The sequence below is a fragment of the Phycodurus eques genome, chromosome 5, assembly GCF_024500275.1.
Source record: "Phycodurus eques isolate BA_2022a chromosome 5, UOR_Pequ_1.1, whole genome shotgun sequence".
Classification (NCBI taxonomy): Eukaryota; Metazoa; Chordata; class Actinopteri; order Syngnathiformes; family Syngnathidae; genus Phycodurus; species Phycodurus eques.
Window position 1 is genome coordinate 28844556 of NC_084529.1, and position 20350 is coordinate 28864905.

At 39.4% G+C, this 20350-nt stretch overlaps 2 protein-coding genes across 2 annotated transcripts in view; one reads left to right on the forward strand and one right to left on the reverse strand.

The window, feature by feature from the left end:
• Positions 1–239: 239 nt before the first annotated feature.
• On the reverse strand, positions 240–5019 carry svip (small VCP interacting protein). Its single transcript, XM_061676092.1, has 4 exons — positions 4512–5019; positions 4317–4367; positions 2196–2312; positions 240–1122 (listed from the first exon to the last, which is right to left on the reverse strand). The coding sequence occupies exons 1-4, from the start codon at positions 4572–4574 to the stop codon at positions 1108–1110; spliced, it is 246 nt and encodes an 81-aa protein (XP_061532076.1). The 5' UTR covers positions 4575–5019; the 3' UTR covers positions 240–1107.
• ano3 (anoctamin 3) overlaps positions 4246–20350 on the forward strand; it is a 48811-nt gene continuing 32706 nt past the window's right edge. The window contains exons 1-2 of the mRNA XM_061676033.1: positions 4246–4558; positions 9332–9508. Coding sequence (XP_061532017.1) covers positions 9358–9508 — 151 coding nt within the window. The 5' untranslated portion in view covers positions 4246–4558; positions 9332–9357. The remainder of the gene's footprint in view (positions 4559–9331; positions 9509–20350) is intronic.

Sequence of the window (20350 nt, forward strand, 5' to 3'; positions counted from 1 at the left end):
AGCTGGTGCACACAAACATGTCAGCGTTTTGTTGATAGATGCCAATCAAATTTCATAACTACTTTTTACTCATTAAATTTTTAAACTGACTTCAGAAGTGTAAACGGTTGAAAAAAGAAAGCATAACATGACCTAGGTATAGAAGCATAAATATGGCTGTGCAGCATGTCTTCCATAATTTTTTTTATTTTATTATCTGAATGTATAGTAAATACCTGCATACAAAATCCACACGGCCATTTCAGAAATGTTATTTATTGTAGCAAATTACATTGGCTTGATTATCCATTCCTTTGCGTCCAAATGCCGAAAGTGTTTACAGATCAAGTCAAAGCAGTGAAAAATGCAAGTTAGTTAAATATCTTAACTATTAGTCCTTCACTTCCTCAGTAAATTCTAATCACACTACGGTTTGCTGATAATTCAAGTGTACACACACATACAACTGCTTGAAAGAAAAGCTTACATATGGCAACGCCGTTCACAAATTCAGCAGGTTATACATGTAGCTTGTATATGTGAAATTCACTGCAGCAAAGTGAGATTGTGCTCACAATAAGATTAACAAAAGTAGTGTTAATTTCATCAGAAATGATGCAACTGGACCTTGAACATGTCCTACGTCTTGAATGAGTTAGTTATGTTTATTCACACCCCTGATGCAACATTTGAAAGTCTGTGATGATGCTTTTTGTGAAAACATTGTGCAAATACTGCTTTAACCTTGCACTTCACAGAGTAGTCTAACATGAATAAAGCAGTCCAAACTGTGGGAAGTTTGCATAATCATGCTTGGAAATGTCATATAAAATTGGACCCTTAATATTGTATATTGTGAATATTGATCCTTTTGTTATTGTTTTGATGAAACTTTCATGTTGACCAGTTTTTGCTAATATGACCCACTTGTCTAGTTGGTTTGGCAACAAGGCTGCAGCTCTGGGTATTCCTGCCCCAATCACATCTAACAGATCAGCATTAAGCACTTTGAGCCGTTTGTCTCAAACTATTGCGAAAATAAAACCCATAAATATAGATGTGGACAGCTGTTCAAAACATCTCGCAGTGATCCCCCTGTGGTTTTTGGACCTTTTGAGCCTTATCACTTCAGCCCACCTGCCACTATGGAGCAAGCACAAAAAGAAAACAAAACGATTATCATTATTATTATTTTTGTCATCATCTCAAAAAAACTGTAAATTCAGAGATTTGTTTCTAAATTCATTATACATACAGATAATTGCTGAAACGTGTAAAGACTTAGAACTACATAGTACTCAATTGTGGAGATATAGCGCTGTTTTCCTGATTTTTTTGGGGGCATGGCTAAAATGGCATCACGTAACGCACTTTGGCCTGGCCGCTTTAGAGCACCTTGTTGTCGGCTGTGAGTGCATGCATGTCACAGAGAAAAGGCGGATTAGCAAGGAGGGGAAAAACATTTAAAAATCCAACTTGACAGCCAGCATGTGGACCAGCGCTTCAGGCTGGCATAGCCGATTTAGAGTGCCTCGTTGTCAACAGTGACTGCTTGCACAATACTGAGAGAAGGCAGAAGAGCGAGGTTAAAAAAAAAAATAATAATAAAAAAATCCCACGTAACACCCGTAACAGGGTCTTCGCACCTGCGTTGCCGCTTTAGAGCGCCTCGATGCCGTAGCATGGAAAGGGGCGATGACAACCATTTGGGATATACTCCAGCCACCGGCTGCTTATAGTAAGATATATTTTTAGGCTCAAACATGTAGTTCGTATGTGTATACATAAGAAAGATGCTAGACGAAGTAGCATCCTTTTGGGGTAGTGGTGCATCAAATGGACATGCTAACAGCATTGCAGAGCGGAGAGAATGGCTTGATTTTTTCCAAATTTTGAAGCCTAATTTTATTTACTTGATTTTTTTTTTTTTAATCATTCAAATTTGGGAAGGTAGTTAACAACATTTCTCTGAGGTGTTTTAAATTTAGAAGACATTTATTTCTGATTTACAGGTTCTTTGAGCCCACGTTATAGGAAGTTTGATCTCACACACACAACAATTGAGTTAAACCTCTGACTGAAAGTGAACAGATATTAATATTTTGTATAAAATATCAAAATGATTCAATTATCCAGTTCCTGCTTAAATAGATGCACTTTTACATAACTGTCTGTTATTATTCAACTTCAATGCAAAGGGTCACAAAATGGCTTACCTTCAACCCACCACCGCTGCCAGAAACAGATGTACTCATCTTCTGTTTCTCAGTCTCTTCTTGCTTTTTTCTTTTCCTTTCAACCGCTTCTGGGTTTTTGACACCCCGGTGTGCTGTCTAATAAAGAGCATTGGATATTAAACTGCAGGTGTTAAAAAAATACTGCATACATACAGGGCTACGGGAGGGTCCAGACAGCGTTTTTTTTTTTTTTTTTTTTTTAAACAAACAATTTACATTTAGCAATAAGAGTGCATCACAACCAGCAAAGCGACATCCAGTATAACTGCCAGAAACGTATGAGATTCAGAGGCAACGTACAGTAAAGGTGTTCTGCAATGTGAGGGTGGGTTAAGATTCAGCGTGTTTTATTTGTAGCAATAAGAATGAGGCAAGCAATTTTTATTCCGCACAGTGCCAGAGTGAGCCCTGTTTTTCTCTCTCTCTCTCTTTTTTTTTTTTTTTTTTTTTTTGCAGGACTAAGTAGGATGTTGTAGATGAGGTAAAGGACAATCAAGAGTCACCAATTTATGTCCACTTACCTTGTAGCAGCTTTTGTGTGGCTCTTACGGGTGTGCAAGTGTCTTCTCTGGACAGTAAAACATTGCTCACTAAAGATCATCTTAATTTCCTTTTTTTTTTTTTTTTATAAACATATCAGTTCACTTAAAACACATAGAGCTCTGCAAACAAATTCTCAATTCACAATTTACACTTACGCGTTTACCACTAAAGAGATCAGAAATAACGTTAAAAACATTTGATCAGATTTCCTCATATAGTGGAACTCCGTTCTAAACGACGCCACGCTCCGAAATAATCTCCTCATACACTCCTTGAGGAAATAAGGGCTGCGCCTCCTCAATGACATTATAATGCCACAAGATGGTGGTAGCCATCATTAAAACAAGACTCACTCCATGGACATCAGATTTGGCATTTGTAAAATTAACGTTCGCAGCAGGGTTTAAATAGAAAGTGTTGCTTAACGCAGAACATTTTGGAGCAAAGTCTTGTAAATATTTCAACGTTGACCTTTGACGAATTATGGATTGGAAAAAAACAAAAGAACTACAGTATGTGATACAGTATCTGCTGACAAGAAAATGTGCCTTGCTGGAAGGGGGAGAAAGAAAAAAAAAAAAAAAAAAAAAAAAGTAGGAGTTGAACAGAAAGTGAGTGCCTCGGCCAGGAGGGAGCATTTAAAAATGAATAATAAAATATATAAGTCGAACTTGACAGCCAGGATGTGGACCCGGCTCTGGGCTGGCGTGGCTGCTTTAGAGCGCCTCATTGTCGCAGCATGGAAAAGCCCCGCGATGACCCGGTGAGACATTTCGGCCAACAGATGCTTTAAGTGGCTATAATTACACGGCTCAAACATGTAGTTATGTGATGGGATAAGAAAGATGCTGTACCAAGTAGCATCCATTTTTTCCAGGTCGTAATAGAGTTATTCGATTAACAGTTGAATGTTGAGATGGACGTGGTTTCAGTGCATTCAGCACAGCATTTGATAGCAGAAATAAAGCTTTATTTATCACAATTTTGAAGCAACATTTTTCATTTTCACACTTGGGGATTTTTTTGTAATCCATTAAATTATTTAAATCAGTGTTGTGACCCCAATTTCACGAGCTTTCCATTGATGAACAATTGGGTCTGTACTTTGTGAATATGAAATGTAATATTTTCTTTCAGAATTACTCTTGTGCACTACATGCATGGAAAACACATCTTTCCTTTTCCATTTATTAAGTATTTACAGTGTCAATGCGTCCAATACGTTGTTCCTTTAATTTGTTGTTAAAATACATTTTAGCCATTGTTTCCCTTATAGGATTTATTGTTTTCAATGTTTTAACTTTTCTGTTTTATGTATCATATATCCATCTCATTTGATACCATACTGGCCTGAATTCCCTTGTAAAAGTGAAATATTTCAATGAAACCTTTCTGGCAAAATAAAAGGTAAAAGACGGCAAAAGCACCGCGAACATCCTGAGGCTGCAACGTCACATGACACCTTCATGAAGGTGGGATTATTTACCACTCATGCAGTCAAGCTGTCTGTTGTGTTTAAGGAGTGGAAGTACTTCTTTCCCAGACAAACATGTTTACCTCTTTTTGTCTTTTTTCTGCAGCCTCAGCCAACTGTTGCCTCCTCGTCTCCTGGAAACACGACACAAATATTTTGCCTTCACAAGTAAACAAACCAAAAGTGTGGTTTACCGAGCTAGTCCTCGCGTGTACTTTTTCAGAGTAATAGCACAGACATTGTATTGATAGGAGTTATTTGTCGTGGTTACTACATACTGGATCTGGAGTGTCAACAGCGTCGTCGACTGCCCCACCAAAGCACGGTAAGCACATCCCCATTCTGTACTTCCAAGCAAAAGGCAACGTTGAGAGTAAGTTTTCGGCTTCTATCTACTTTGTGTTGTTGCTGCTAAAACTACCAACTAACTGCTGTACTACTAACTGGGCAACTCTTTCAGCTGTGTGGGCCGGCGGTGGTCAAAAGAAAAGTAAGAGGCAGCTTGTACTCTTAACGGCTGCTGAGGCTCCGTGCTGGGGCATGACGTCGACGTTAGCTTCGGCCAACATTAGCATTGAAGCTAAAGCTACGAAGCACAGCCGCGACAGTGACGTATACTATACAACCCGGACAATACATAATACTATACAACCTCGTATTTAGACGCCTCTGCATTTGGAAAGTAGCCTTTGGACGCAAATATTAGACTTCGTAGTTAGCTTTAGTAACCGTTTTTAACCTATAGCTATAGATATACTGTACATATTTCCCATTGGTTTCACCCAAAGCTAGCGTAGTGTAGTTGTACTGGGGTATGTTCAAGAACAATCAACTAAACGAACACTACACTTCTCTTAACGCCTAATCTCTTACGTAAGAAAAGGTTATACTGTTATTCAGAAAATGTTGTATTATATTTTCTAGTCAACGATATTTGTTGACAAGTTTGTGTGTGTGCAGTAATTAATTATTCGGTGAACGACTTTGTAACGGGCAGATTTTGAACACAACTCGGGATCACGTACACGAACACGCATTTTCCAACAGCTTGTGCAGTAGCACCATCTTGTGGCGAAAGTACATAATTGTCCGCCTGACAAGCACCCATAAACACTGTAGTATCAACTGTACAGCTGCGTTAACAATCATGATTGACTGCATGCAGAAAACAACTCCGTGACTGGCACAATAACTCTGTGATCATGTCACACATTCACTACACAGCCATTTTTCTTTTCTAAAATATACTGTATAACACTGTTTGACAGATTGCATGTTTTGCTGCTGAAATACCTGAAGTGGGACTTCCATCAGGTAAAATTGCATTAATCTAATGAAACAAAGTTTCAAACGTTGATTTATTGCACCAACTTCAAACCAAGTCCACTTTTGAAAATATATTGTCCTCTTGTTGTAATTGGTTGAAAGATGGAAGAGCCTTTTGAGGGGGTGAGTGCTGCTCCATAAAGCAGTTCCATCAAATCAGTATTCTCAAGCTTGACAGTTTAATGCTGGAGCCGCTTTCACCCAGCAAACACTTCAAACTCCTCCCCTCCACCCCAGCAGCAGCGTTCCAGGTTATTTTACAACTCAAAGTGTGGCACTGTGGGGGAATGGAAGCCTCATGAGATTATGCAGCGTTTATAGGTGGACATGTGTCAATGTCAAAGTTATTGATGGAGGATTTACGTTGATGACACATGGAGGGGAAATTACCTCAGGATGTTGATGGCTCCTCAGGTGAGTTTCACAAAACATGATAGCTTTAAGTAGAAAAAAAGTGAGTTTATGGTATTTGTAAATATAGTCCATCTATATCATTAATATTGAAGTCACTTTTCTTATGTCATAGGTAAGGATATCAATACTGCATATATCTCAACAGATGTATCATTGACTATCACTCTGTTTCCAATAAAACATGTTTTTCTTATTCTTGATTCTTCATATACTATCAAACGTGCAACAGGATGCATCTTCAGCATTATTTAGCAGCAGGAAGTATATACAGTTAACAAACTATGTCAATGATACTATAGGCAGATTTCTGATCGTCAACCAAAACATTAAACACAAGAATGTGTGGCGACCAGGAAATGTGGTCATGAATAACCAGACTAGAAGGTCAGAACATTGTATTTAGTATTTTAGCTCAATAACAACTAAACTAAATAATCAAACTCGGAACTGAAATATTTACACTACTGTATATATCTAAAATATACAAGAAATGTATTTCACCGCACTTGCTAAAAAGCATCTCATGGACACCGTGTACATCTTAAGTTGATTGCAAACCACTAAGTACAGCAGATAATTCATTCTTGTCATCCCTTAAAGTTGTGCTGTTAAATTGCTGGACATATGGATAGGAAACAATAGATGGAATTAGATCTTTAGTGTTGATTTATTCATGAACTTTGACTGAATGTTGGAAATGCCTGGTAAAGCTGTTTAGTCAACATACAAAGTTGTCATGTTGTTTTCCATATTCAAGAAAACAGTAGGTTGTCCCAGTCTACTTTATATTTCAAAAATATTCCAATTAAATGTTTGCAGAATAGTTATGAGATCATTTTATCGTATTTGCATACATTTCAGTGATGAGCCACAGGAACAGAGCATGACAACCATTCACTTTAATGAGGTTATTTCCAATGCGCGCATGCATGCTGCAACTTCTATTAGGTGTTACTGCACATACCATTATGGCCTGAGGCATACGTACATAAAAATGTAAACGCTGTGGTCATGTTCTGATTGCGAATAGGACAATGTTTACACATAAGGAGACGAAATCTGAAGTCCAGTTTCATTGTTTGCCATCAATTACAACCTGTGTTAACCTGTCACAGGGTATTTATGTCTATAACTGGAATGTAAAGACCAATATCGCATTGCTATACAGTATATTTTGACTTTTGTGACCTGGTTATTTTTTATATTTTTATTGTCACTACATCAACTATTTTCCTGTAACTATTTCATCGTTATGAATCTTTTCTTTGCTGATTGACTGATAGAAATCATGCAGTTCTCCTGCCTCAGAGCCAGGCATGCAGGGTCCATTGTTACCAAATATGGTTCCATCCATCCATCCGTTGTCTCAACGTGGCTCTATGATGAGACATTGTTAAACGTTTTATCCCCGTCATTCATAATATTGAATAAGCTAGGAATGACATATTGGAATCGAGCTTTTTTTTCTTCGAAGCATAATATGTTTGCTTCTTGGTGTGATGGAGAGGGGGCTCATTAACAGCCAATGAAAATACCTCCCAACATCAGGACTCTAAGTTATCTACTTCTACTAGTACTGTACTTGCTTATTTGACTCACTTGACACATACTTTGGTCAACCGCTACTGCCATACATTTTTTTCTTTTTTCTCTAAATTAAAATTTCAAACCATGTTAGAACGCTGCAAATCATCTGGACTGATTAACATACTCTAATGGTCAGTTTGTTATATTTAATACAGTACATTCAGAAAATACTTTTTTGTTTATTCCTCAAAAAAATCTACAGTATACCTTGGAGCAAAATCAGATTTTCAGAAATGTTTGCCAGTTTTATTTTGGCCCCATTATTTGTATTTGTATTTGCTGTGAACCCCTTTTTTTTTCTTTAAATTTTTTTTTTTTTTTTAATATATATCAGTATACCTTGGAGCAAAATCAGATTTTCAGAAATGTTTGGCAGTTTTATTTTGGCCCCATTATTTGAATTTGTATTTGCTGTGAACCACTTTTGTTTATTTTATTTTTTAATTTTTTTTTAAATATATATATATATATATATATATATATATATATATATATATATATACTGTGTCAATGGGTGTTTAGCATTTTGCCTGCTCACTTTAAAAGATGTCTTCTGGTTTAATGGGAAATGTTTTCGGTTTCTAGCGATCACTACTGCAGACAGAGCTGTTTCGGTGCACACTGGCTCTGAGAGGCCATGTTGTAATGGACACAGCACAATTAAAATGCCCTTCAGGCTGCAGACACACCCCCTTTACCTAATATTTTTGTATGAGATTATAGAAATGTTAATACCCACTTTATTCTGTTGTCAAGTAGCTGGCAAGTGAAGATTTCTGTGCTCACTCAGACTAACATGCTGTGCACATCAACTCTAATAATTTGATTTAATGTAGTAACGGTCACTCAATCGTGGAACATAGTGCACATTTTCCTTAATAGAAGAATGGAGTGTCGTTGCGCTGTCTTTTGTTTAAATAAATAATCAGCAAGGCAGGAAGTTCATCCAGGAAGTCCAGTACGGTACCTGCTCATGTATCGATCTAATCTAATGTCTCCATGCCTTTTGAAAAATGTAATGACAGTTTTTCACTCAGTGAGTGCAGCCATACGAGACAAACACACACACTTACTCTTATCTGACCACTTGCCAAAAGATCGAGTATGTCTAGTTGCACTTTGTCAATCGGTGCTGGTGCAATAATCTTCATTAATGGCAGCCGGTCGAGCTCTTACCGTAAGACTTGATGGGACTATAACCTTTCTGTCCAACAAAAATAATATATCTCCAGATTTTTTTTTTTTTTTTTTTCATTCATCTGAAAAACTGATAAAAGTCCAACTTTGGAGACATAAGCTATTCATTGAGGAGTGACAATATGGAAATACTGTACAGGAGTTAATTGAAAATACAGGATCATTTATACAAGCTTTCATGGTCATATATGCACGCAAACCTTGTATACATTTCCAAGACTATCCCAAAAATATGTACATAACAATTCAGTTTACTGTTCAAGGTTAATCCGTCATTTTGTGGATCACCTTGTATAGTATTCCTATGGAAAGTTTCCAACATTGAATTCTGTAACTCAACCCGTGAGTGTCCAGGTACACAATGGCGGCCTTATTTCTGACTGAAAGTGTCATGCCTCAAGGCAACGCAAAGGAATTTTAAAGTCCTTTTAAAAATGCATGAGTGCTGTAACGTGATAGGAAGCTGTGATCATGTGTATATTGTGCTGATGCTCATTTCTGATATTGCCCATATTTGCCAAATATGTCCAGTATGTCTCTGGATGTGCTTTAAGACAACGTGCTTGTTGTGCAGGAGGACCATGTCAACAAGACAGTTGCATGTCAGTTCCCCTGCTGGACAATCGGGCCTGCCGGTCCTCCGCCGGCCACAGCAATGTTCCTGTCAGTCCTGCTCTCAGCCCCTCAGCCTCCTGGAGCTCCTCGCCCACTCATACCCACTCTGGAGACACCCAATGCGAGCAGACCTCCGGTGAGTTTGTACCATCAACATGCGGAATATTCATCTAGCTGCAGCATGCTTTTACAATTATGTTGCTGTTTAATGTGACAAGTTGCGTACGAACAGATTAATACCAACTTTCAACTTTGAAGGAGCTTCCTATGCGAATGACGTTCAATAGACCTTGTGATGATGTATTGAACAATACTGTGACTGATTTAACCTCTGTGTGAAGAAGAAAAGTCTAGAACCATTGATTGATTGAATTCAGCACACAAATAAAAACTGGTCACATAAAAACTGGATGCAATGTTATATGGAGTAGCTGCTGGTGGTCCTGCTCCGATATATACAAACCCTATCCAAAAAAAATGAGAATATCATGGAAAAGTTTATTTCTATCCATAATTTCATTCAAAACGTTACATTTTCATAGATTGTAGACTTAGGGCCCACAATTGAAATAATTACAAGTGTTTGTTTGTTTGTTTATTTCTACATAACTTGGGTTTCCAGCTCATAAAACCCACGAAGTGAGGAATCAGGAATGGCCGCATCAGTTGTAGACAGCCGTAGCTCATAGGTAGCTGGGGCGGTGCAAAATAGTGTGCGCCAAGCATAACCCGGTACTACCCGGACAGCGGAAAGAGGGAGGTTGGGCGACTGTTCACTGTGGCTGCACCATTTTTTTCACAATATACTGTTTATTTCATCAAATTAGTTTATCAAATTTGTACTGACCAGTGTCTGAACCATCTTGTGGCCCGACACAGTGCCGTACTGTGGCCCCCGGCCACTTTAGAAATCAATTTAGAGTCTTCAATTAACCTAGCATGCATGTTTTTGGGATGTGGGAGGAAACCAGAGTACCTGGAGAAAAGCCACGCAGGCATGGGGAGAACATGCAAACTCCACACAGGCGGGGGCGGGATTTGAACAGTGCATATATATATATATATATATATATATATATATATATATATATATATATATATACACACACACACACACACACACACACACTGTATGTATGTGTGTGTGTGTGTGTGTATACCAAGCTAATAATTTCAAAACCTTTTTGACGATTAATGTGACCTGTACAACCCAATAATTTTTTTATTTATTTTTTTTTGGGAGAGAGAAAGTTAAAATTAGGCTTTTCCTTCAATTTCTTTTGCTTGCTTGAATGAGCCTGAAGCTTTTGTGCTAACAATGACTGCTATTTGGAACTGCTTATAATTCCATCCACATTGTCTAAGGCCCCAGTTCCAGTTGAAGAAAAACAACCAACAAGCAAAATGTTGCCACCATGCTTGACTGTAGGTATGGCGTTCTTTTGGTGATGAACAGTCTTGTGTTTGTGCCAAAAATACATTTTAGAATTGTGCCCAAAAAGTTTAATTCAACCTTGGTTTTAATTGGACCATTAAAGAAAAATAAATATATTTTTTTAAAATCCCACAAACACGTGGGAATACTCCATTTTTTAAAAAGGTGTGCACACTTGTGCAACCACGTTATCCCAGTTGTTCGTTTTTTACTTCCCCTATTGAAAAGTTAAAAAAAAAAAATCTGTCAAATTAATGATGGAAGGCATAGTTAAAAAAATTCTTTATTTTATATCACAAAAACCTGGCATTTGAACTGGGGTGCGAAGTCATTTTATAGCCACTGTACATGAAAGCTGCAGTCACAGAGATAGACCTTAGGATGGCAGTGTTTAGTCTTACTGAACCCTTTCTCCCCCTGCAGCGCTGTCATCTGACCTACATCCAGGGAAGGATGAGATGAAATTTCACATGGGGCTGGACCCTATAATAGTTGCTTGATTATTTATTCAATGGCTGGGCACCAGAAATGCTGTTAGCTTTGAGTTTTAAGTGGCGTGTTGCAACGCCCGCCACAATTCGCCATCCCTACATCTGAACATTGGGGAAGTTGGAGAGCAGATGGTATTTGCATCGATATGGCACCTGTCCGCCTGTTTTCCAGAATACAACTGTACGTGTTCTTATTATGTTCCGCTGACAAGATCATAGTGTCTGCTTCTTTTGAGTCTGGGTTCAGGTCCTGAGTGGGGCTCTTTTTGCTTGACTTTGAGATAGGACCATGTGGCCTTGAAGGCTGAAGATTTAGTTTCCACTGTGGAGAGGTTGGATGAAAAAAGGGCGCTAGGTTTTATGTGCTACACACTTGTGTGTGAGAGTCATCATCAACATATTCTGCATACTGGCGGCACTTTGATGAGCCCAAAAATAAAGCGGGCTCTTGTGTCCTCTGTCCTCTCTTTTATTTTTATTTATAAAAAAAAAAAAGGGTAATGTGATTGCTGTAAAATTGCACCGCATCATACTGAGAGGTGTTTCAAATATATTGATTCAGCTACACACGTGAACAAAATTGTTGGTAATGAATGAAAAGCCCACAACGATCCATGTAATAATAAATACAAATTTACTGAAAATTAATCAATGAAAATTAGGGAGCTTTATATTTGTGGTCCAACAGAATTGTCTTTAAAATTAAAATGGTCTGGACAAAAATAATAGTACCGGTACGCTTAAGATTTGTATTTATTATTTTATTGCACAACATTTTGAGCAAATCGCTGCTATCAAATGATTTCTGTAACTCTCAATGAGACTTTTGGCATCTCTCGACAGATATTTTTTGTATCTCGAGAGGAATTTTCGCCCGCTATTCGCGAGGAAAGTACTCCAACCTTGTCCGGTTGAAAGGTTGCCTTCTCCAGATTGTTTGTTTCAGCTTCTTACACTTATGTCCAATATTATTACTATTTATATCTGGACTCTTCAGAATAGTGTGATGCTTTGTTTTTTCTCAGTCATTCTTGTTTTTTATTAGCTGTGCATTTGCGTCAGTATCCTGTCGGTAGACCCATGACCTGCAACTGTGACTTTCTAACGCTGACCAACACATTTTGCTACAGAATCTTTCGATAGTCTTAAAATTGATTTGCATCCAACAATAGGTTTAGGATACTCTGTGCCTGATTTAGGAAAGCAGCCTTTGAACATAACTGAGCCTGCTGTACGGGTGGGCACATTTGTCAAATGGATTTATGTGCCAGGTCAGTTGTGGATGAGGCAAAGAAAAAAAAAAAAAAAAGTTAGAATGTGTATGTAAAATATTCATCCATCCATTTATTTTGTACCTCACTTGGGTTGCAGATGACCTGGAGCCTATCCCAGCTGACTTCGGGGAAGAGGCAGGGTACACCCTGGACTGGTTACCAGCCGATTGCAGGGCACATGCAGTTTAGACAAAACAACCATTCCCAGTCATATTCACATCTATGGACAATTTAGAGTCTTCAGTCAACCTACCATGCATTTTTGGGGGGAATGTGGGAGGAAGACGGACTTCCTGAAGAAAGCCCACACAAGCATAACGGGAACATGCATTCCACACAGGAAGGCGCTAACCACTTCATGTATGATATGCAAAGGAATATTTTAATAATAAAATAGTAGTTCATTCTTTTTGAAATGTTATTCATGTAGAGTGGTGCCTTGAGATACAAGTGGTCTCAATTAGGAGTTTTTCAATTATATGCACTGTCGTTCGGCCGTTTTGTTTGCTTTGACTTGCGAGCAAAAATTCGTAATACGTGTTTACGAGTAGTGAACTAGTCACAGTAGTTGTAAAAGTATTATACTGCCTACTGGTGGCCATAGTCACGCACAACAAACGGAGTTGCAATGAGTTTGTCATGGTGGCCAAACTTCAATTCTTTACATTCTATTGTATTACTTTTGCTGGCTTTGAGTCAAAACCCTTGTCCAAATTTGATCAAGTTTATATTTTGTCACAAATCTACTATTGGTCAGTCCCCACACGGGTATGTTATTTTTACGAATTAATGAGCCATCTAAAGTGTTGAAAATGGCTTGTTGTTTTTGAGGATGCAATGTTCATGGCTGAACAAACATGCTGTTTTTCTGGATTCTGTAAAAGTTATGGTTTTGGAGATACTGGACAAGGATACGGCCTCACACCAGCAATATCTTTTTCCAAGTAAATATTATAGAGTGCCGTTTTCCTGATTAGAAAACATCACTTATTTTCCTGGGGGAGACTGGAATGGAATAATGGTGTTTCCATTCATTCTACTGGTGCAAGAGGATTTGGGATACATGTTTTGAGTTAAGAGTGTGGTGAAGGGTCATGGAATGTTATAAACTTGTATCGCAAGGCACAACTGTAATTGAAATTACTTAAACAATTCTTAGATAAAAAAAATAAATATTCAATGTTTATATGAAATTGTTTATTTGACTATTTTTATTATTATTATTAGTTAATCAAATTTAAAAAGTTAAACGTATACTGGAGTGCCGTGAATAAGTATTGGCCCACTTCTCAAATTCTTATTTTTCTGCACAGTTTCCCCTCTTTACTGTTTAAGGTCATCGAAGAAATGTAACTGTCAGACAAATATAACCCAAATGAACTTAAAATGCTGTTTTTAAAATGGTGATTTCATTAATTCAAGAAAAATGTTACCTGGACCTGTGTGAAAAAGTAATTACCCCCCTTGTTAAATGATGAATTAATTGTGGCTAATCACAATTTTTTTGTTCATTTTCACTGATTACACCCAAGCGTGATTACCTCCAAACCTGTTCAATCAGGAAATCACTTAAACAGAATCTGTCCTGACAAAATCAAGTCAGAGAAAAGAGTTGAAAAAGCTGCAACAAAATGACACGATCCAAAGAAATTCCAAACAGTCACGAAATCAAGTAATGAACATCTATCAGTCTGGAAAGGGTTGCAAAAGCCATTTCTAAAGCTTTAGGATTCCAGCGAACCATAGGGTGAGCCATTATCCTCGCATGGAGAAAACATGGAACAGTGGTGAACCTTCCCAGGAATGGCCAGCCAACAAAGATTACCCCAAGAGAACATCAATGACTCATCCAGGAGGCCATAAAGAAATTCAGGACAACTTCTAAAGAACTGCAGGCCTCCCTTGGCTTAGTTAAGGTCAGTGTTCGTGACACAAAAATAACGAAGAGACTGGGCAAAAATGGCATCCATGGCCGAGTTCCAAAGCGAAAACCACTGCTGGCCAAAAAGAGCATAAAGGCTCACGTCAAACATCATACCAACAGTCAACCATGGTGGTGGTATTGTGATGGTTTTGGCTGCTTTGCTCCTTCAGGGCCTGGACAACTTGCTGTGATTGATGGAACCATGAATTCTGCTCTTTAACAGAAAATCCTGAAGGAGAATGTTCAGCCATCAGTTTGTAAGCTCAAGCTGAAGCACACTTGGGTTCTGCAGCAGGATAATGATCCAAAACACGCCAGTAAGTCAACATCTGGATGCCTTGAAAAGCAAACTGAAGGTTTTGGAGTGAGCAAGTCAAAGTCCGGACATGAATCTGATTGAAATGCAGTGGCATGACCTTAAAGGTCGTTCATGCTCGAAAATCCTCCATTTTTGCTGAATTCAAACAGTCCTGCAAGGAAAAGTGGGCCAAAATATCTCCACAGCATTATGAAGGACTCAATGGCAGTTGTAGAAAACTCTTGATTTCAGTTGTTGCTGCTGAGGACGGCCCAACCAGTTATTAGGTTTAGGGGGCCGTTACTTCTTCACACAGGGTCAGGTAACTTTTTCTCCCCCTCCTTAATAAACGAAATCACTAATTACAACACCATTTTGAGTTGACGCTTATATTTGTCTGATATTTACGTTTCTTTGATGATCTTAAACATTCAAGTGGGGAAACTATGCAAAAATCCAAGAATCTGAGAATGGGGGCTAAATAGTTTTTCACGGCACTGCAGTAGACATGAAACTTTTTAAATTTGCTTAAATAATAATAAAAATAGTACAATAAAAATGTCATATTAAGTACATAAAATAAAAAACATGTTCATGGCACTGTAGGTGTAAAAAATAGTTGACTGTTTTTCAAATTTGATATCCAATAAACTAGTTGGATAAATGAATTGATATATTCAAATCAACCAAATTAAGATGACAACGGCTGACTTAATGCATATCGATACTTTGCCAACCCTGGTCTAAAAGCAGTTTTTGATACTTGATATTGGATCTCATTAGCTTGTGCGGGTGTCCCTAATGGGGTGGCCACGTTGGCTCAATGTGGAAGAGTAATCCGCAGTCTTTTAGTTGGTTTTAAATCAACAGGGGGCTCCATGTTGCTGCCGCCTTATGGCGCCATTAGGCTGTGAGGTACACGTGTGGTGGGGTCAAGCCGCCTTCAGTCAGTGTGGCTAAAAGTTGACGACTGATCGATGCTCGGATCAATACGCGTAATCGTCGCCTCATTTGAGAAGTGCCAGTCGGGTGAGTTTCCTGCAGCTTATTCGGAGTCCGTCAATCAGAAAGGGGGAGGGCGAGGGGGAGACGTGTCAATCCCTGCAGCCCCCCTTTACCTCTATCCTCCTCCCCCGTGCACGTCACCATGACAACAGCCGCGGATGGTTCGCCAGTAGCGGAGGGATTGGGGGGGGGGGGGGGGGGGGGGGGGGGGAGTGGGGCATGCGGAGCTTAGACAGGTGTTGTTGCGCTTTGCGGATCGTCCGAGGAAGGGGCTCTTTAGCCACGATGGAACCCGAGAGGACGCCTACACGTCCCCGTCGCAGTTTCGCACGCACGCGGCCAGTTTGCTGTTCGACTTAAGGAATTTCGTCAGGGCGGAAACACGAGCTCGCCGCAATGGTGCACCACTCGGGCTCCATCCAGTCCTTCAAGCAGCAGAAAGGTGGGTTGCGAGTCTGGCCAATGCGTGTCTTTTGCTAGCGCATTTCTGAGCTTTTGGAGACTTTCCTCCAATTGTTTAGTACTTTTTAATATCAACACGGACTCAAACATAAAGGACTTGGAGGTCTCGTAGTCTCTTGGGATAAAGACCCTGTCTCCACCACATTAGTTGTATTTATAGTACATTATTGCATGATGTCTGAGATGCTGCAGGACTATTGAGTACATTTTTGCACGATGTGCTCAGAAAACGCATGACCTTTATGCACGATGCCATCAGTGCAAACAAAAGCTCACAGGCCAGCATAATCCTGAGCTCATCGCTGTAAATTACACGTAGGCCTAAATGAGTTTTTTTTTTTTTTTTTAATATTAAAGAATGACTCGTGTCCTGCGCATATTGAATTGAATTCTCTTATTTCGAACATAGAAGAGTGATATGAAAGAGAACAACAAAAGAGACAAGATGAAAAGAAAATACAAATCAAGTTAAATTGTACACATTTGAAAAGGAGTAGGAAGAAATAAAAACTTACTTCTCCCTATACCCCCCCCCCACCCCCTAGTTCTACTTCCTTATGATCCTATATGACTATTACATTCTATGAACATCAATATTATAAACCTATACCAATACAATAACAATAAGTAAGATAGTATTTATATGTATATACATCTTTATTCTTATAAATGAATACAAATCACTATCTGCAGTATTTTAGATGTTAATTAAAAAAAGACAAACAAACACCTAAATATGTATATTATTCATAAAAAATAATATAAAATTATTTATTGTCACATACAGGAATGTACTTTTATATTGAAACTGCTTACTCATATTTTACTCATTTTGTAAATATATATATATATATATATATATATATAATTTTTTTTTGCATTTGTTTATAAAATGGTTGATGCTTGGACATTTTTTCAGATCCACATTGAGTCTGTTTCATAGTCTCACTCTATTATTTATTACCCAGAATGTATTTTTATTGTAGTTCTGCATTTTTGGATCCTCAAATTTACCGTGTCTCTTAATTTATACCCCCATGGATCTTTTTGTTGAAACATTTTCTGTCAATTGAATTTAGTTAAGTTCATGGCTTTATAAAGAAGTTGTGCCGTTTGAAATTTCACTATCGTTCATTTTTAAAAATGTTAGACTACAAATAATGAGTCATCTTTTCGACAGTTATTTAGAAAAGACAAGAGTTTAGACTGGTTGCCAGTCAGTCGTAGGGCAACTGCAGTCATTTAGCTCCAAATATCACAAATGCATCATAAGGGAACATCTGCAGCAATAATTCAGACTCGTGACCTATACAGGTCTCAATTGGAGATATGAGTGCTTTGTTAGGAATGAAAGAAAGATCATCCAGGGCGTTTGACACGAATATTTGAATATTCCCACGTCCGATTACAAAGGCAGCAAACGACGTGGAAAGATGACTTGAACGTTCACGTCCCACTCAATAGTTGAGTGAGCGCTAAGTGCCCGCTTAAAATCGATGACAAAATAATTTTAGCTCACAGCTAAGTAGTCATCAGAAGGCATACAAAACATCCAACAGGCATGAAGCAACATCGAACGGCCTTCCAGATGAAAATATTTGGGCAGAGATGCGTTCTATTAGGTTCCTATCATTACTTGGATCTTAATGGTCATTTCAAATCTGAAGCTATCCAAGTGGGAACAATCCTCCAGTTACTGAGTTAAATCTCTCTGCCTTTCTGTGGAACAGTGAGACTGAGCATTCAATACGGAAACCCTGCGACGATGACATTCCTACTGCCGTCCCTTCTGAAATGCCTACAGTACAATTGAACACAAGCATGACGCACGGCCGTCTGCTAATGCCTGTGTATAGCTGAGTGGATTGCGGCTATTTGGCAGATGAATGCCAAACTCGGATTTAGCATCGACATCAGCGTAGTGGCGAACGCTTGCTATTGACTTTCTTATGAAATGTACTGCGCTGCTCTTGGGCCATCGAAATGGACAACAAAACCGACAAAACACCTGCTGAGTTTCACCAGAGCAGCTCACCCGTAACACTAATCAGAAAAACGTGGTATAGGAAATGAATGGATAGAAAACCATTCGAGGATGACCAAAGTGGCTGCTTACTGGCTATACGTTCCTACGGGGATCTGCTGGACTGCCTTTATTCGTTTCTTTTTTGCAAGAACCCTGTTCATCTATAAAGGACTTCTGTGAAATTGGGCAAAGTAGTCCACATGAGAGGTCCGTTCAAATCAGTACATGGTTTTCCAATTCGATCTTGAACTGAAGGACTTTTGGTATCAAAGGAAGAATGCTATTGTTTTCATTACAAACACTTTCTACCACATAGTTTGGCGTCAGTTTGTCATAGCTTTAATAGCTCTTTTGTTAAGCTATCATTAAGTCCTATATAAGCATAAAATCGTGTATGTACGTGTGTGTGTGTGTGTGTGTGTGTACCATTGTTCGCACAGCCTGAACTAAGCCACCTGTGCTCTTACGCAAGCAGCAGATGCTTTTGTAGTCGTAGACATTGGTTTGAGGACAGATTTAGGCAGGGGACGCTTGCTACTGTTGCACATCCACCGCATTTGTGTCGATGTTAGATGAGTTGGCCCGTAGACGTTTTTTTTGTACCATGCCAGGTAGTGCGATTCAACAGTGAGCCTCTTTTGTTCTGCTTATGACCAAATGATCCGTCATAACACATTGCTGCGTCAAATAGCCACAACTTACAAATGCTCATTGGAATCGAAAAGTGAATGGCTTTTATTTAGTGTCACTTACTTGCATGGCGGTGCTCCCGAGGGCTGGATGACTGCTTGGTGTTGGGGCTGAACTCTCATGGCCCCGGGGCTGCTCCTTGGGTCCCCCTCCAATAATATAACGATAGTGTACTGTATCTGTTGTCCCGGGGCCTCATGTACAAAGACCTTTCCTACTGAAACATGGCGTACGCTCAAATCCAGGAAACGTCATACGCACAAAAAAATCTAGATGTATGAATCTGTGCATACGCATGAATCCAGGCACATTTGCTTCACGCATCTTAATCAACGTAGAATTGAGCGCACATGTTGGAGTAGCCGACTACTCCCCGTCCACGCCCATATTTAAATGTGCAAATCATATTTCAATGAACCCTGCACCTGAGATGCCGATGATCTGCATGATCAGGAAAAAAAGGAAAATTAGCAAGGTAATGAAGAAAACTTTTTTTTCTGATTGTGAAGTTGCTCAATGAAGTGGAGGTGTGCAAGAAAATCCTCCGGCGTGAACACCAGGCGAAAGAGGAGTGAATGGGACAGCGTATGTGCGGCTGTCGAAGCTGTGGAGTCGGAACACTGAGCTAAAAAAAAGACGTGGTCAGACATTAAGGTGGCTGTGAAGCGGAGGACAGCCGCCCACCGCCAAAACAGGCGGAAGAATCACCGCCGAGGGCCTCACCCCATTCGAGGAGAGAATCGCTGCAATCATGGGTGAAGCTGCATTCTCAGGGGTGATGGGACCACATGTGGCTGACGCTGACTACCCCACAAGGTAATCACCCCCCCCCCCCCCCCTTCCTGGCCTCTCCTCCGGCATCCCCAGCGTCTCCGATGCAATTACACTCCTACAAGCGGCTGCTGCCGCCGCCCGACTGTCCGTGTCCTCACCCGTGCTGTGTTGGAGTCGCGGGACTGTGAGGGCCAATAGGCGGCATAAATGATCGTCTTGATCAATTTATAGGCGTCCTCGCAAATACCAGTGATTCATTAAATATCGCCAATGTCGCCAATGCTCCAACAACTGCAGAAACGTGCGTGCGCCAGCCATCAAGTTGGCATTTCCACGGTCACGTCACTCTTGATCCATCTGAACTTTGCCGTGAAAAAGAACGTACGCCACGTTTTTGTGCGTGCGTATCTTTTGTACATGAGGTCTGCTCAAATATGCGATTTGTGCGGAATATTCAGTGCTATTCTAGGCTTATGCTAGCGATCCTATTGATCTTCATGAATCCCACTCTATCTGTGGTCTTTGATATGGAACCAGACAAGAGGATGAAACACACTGGCTCTCATTGCTTAGAAAACAGTTTTACAAAAAAGGCCTGG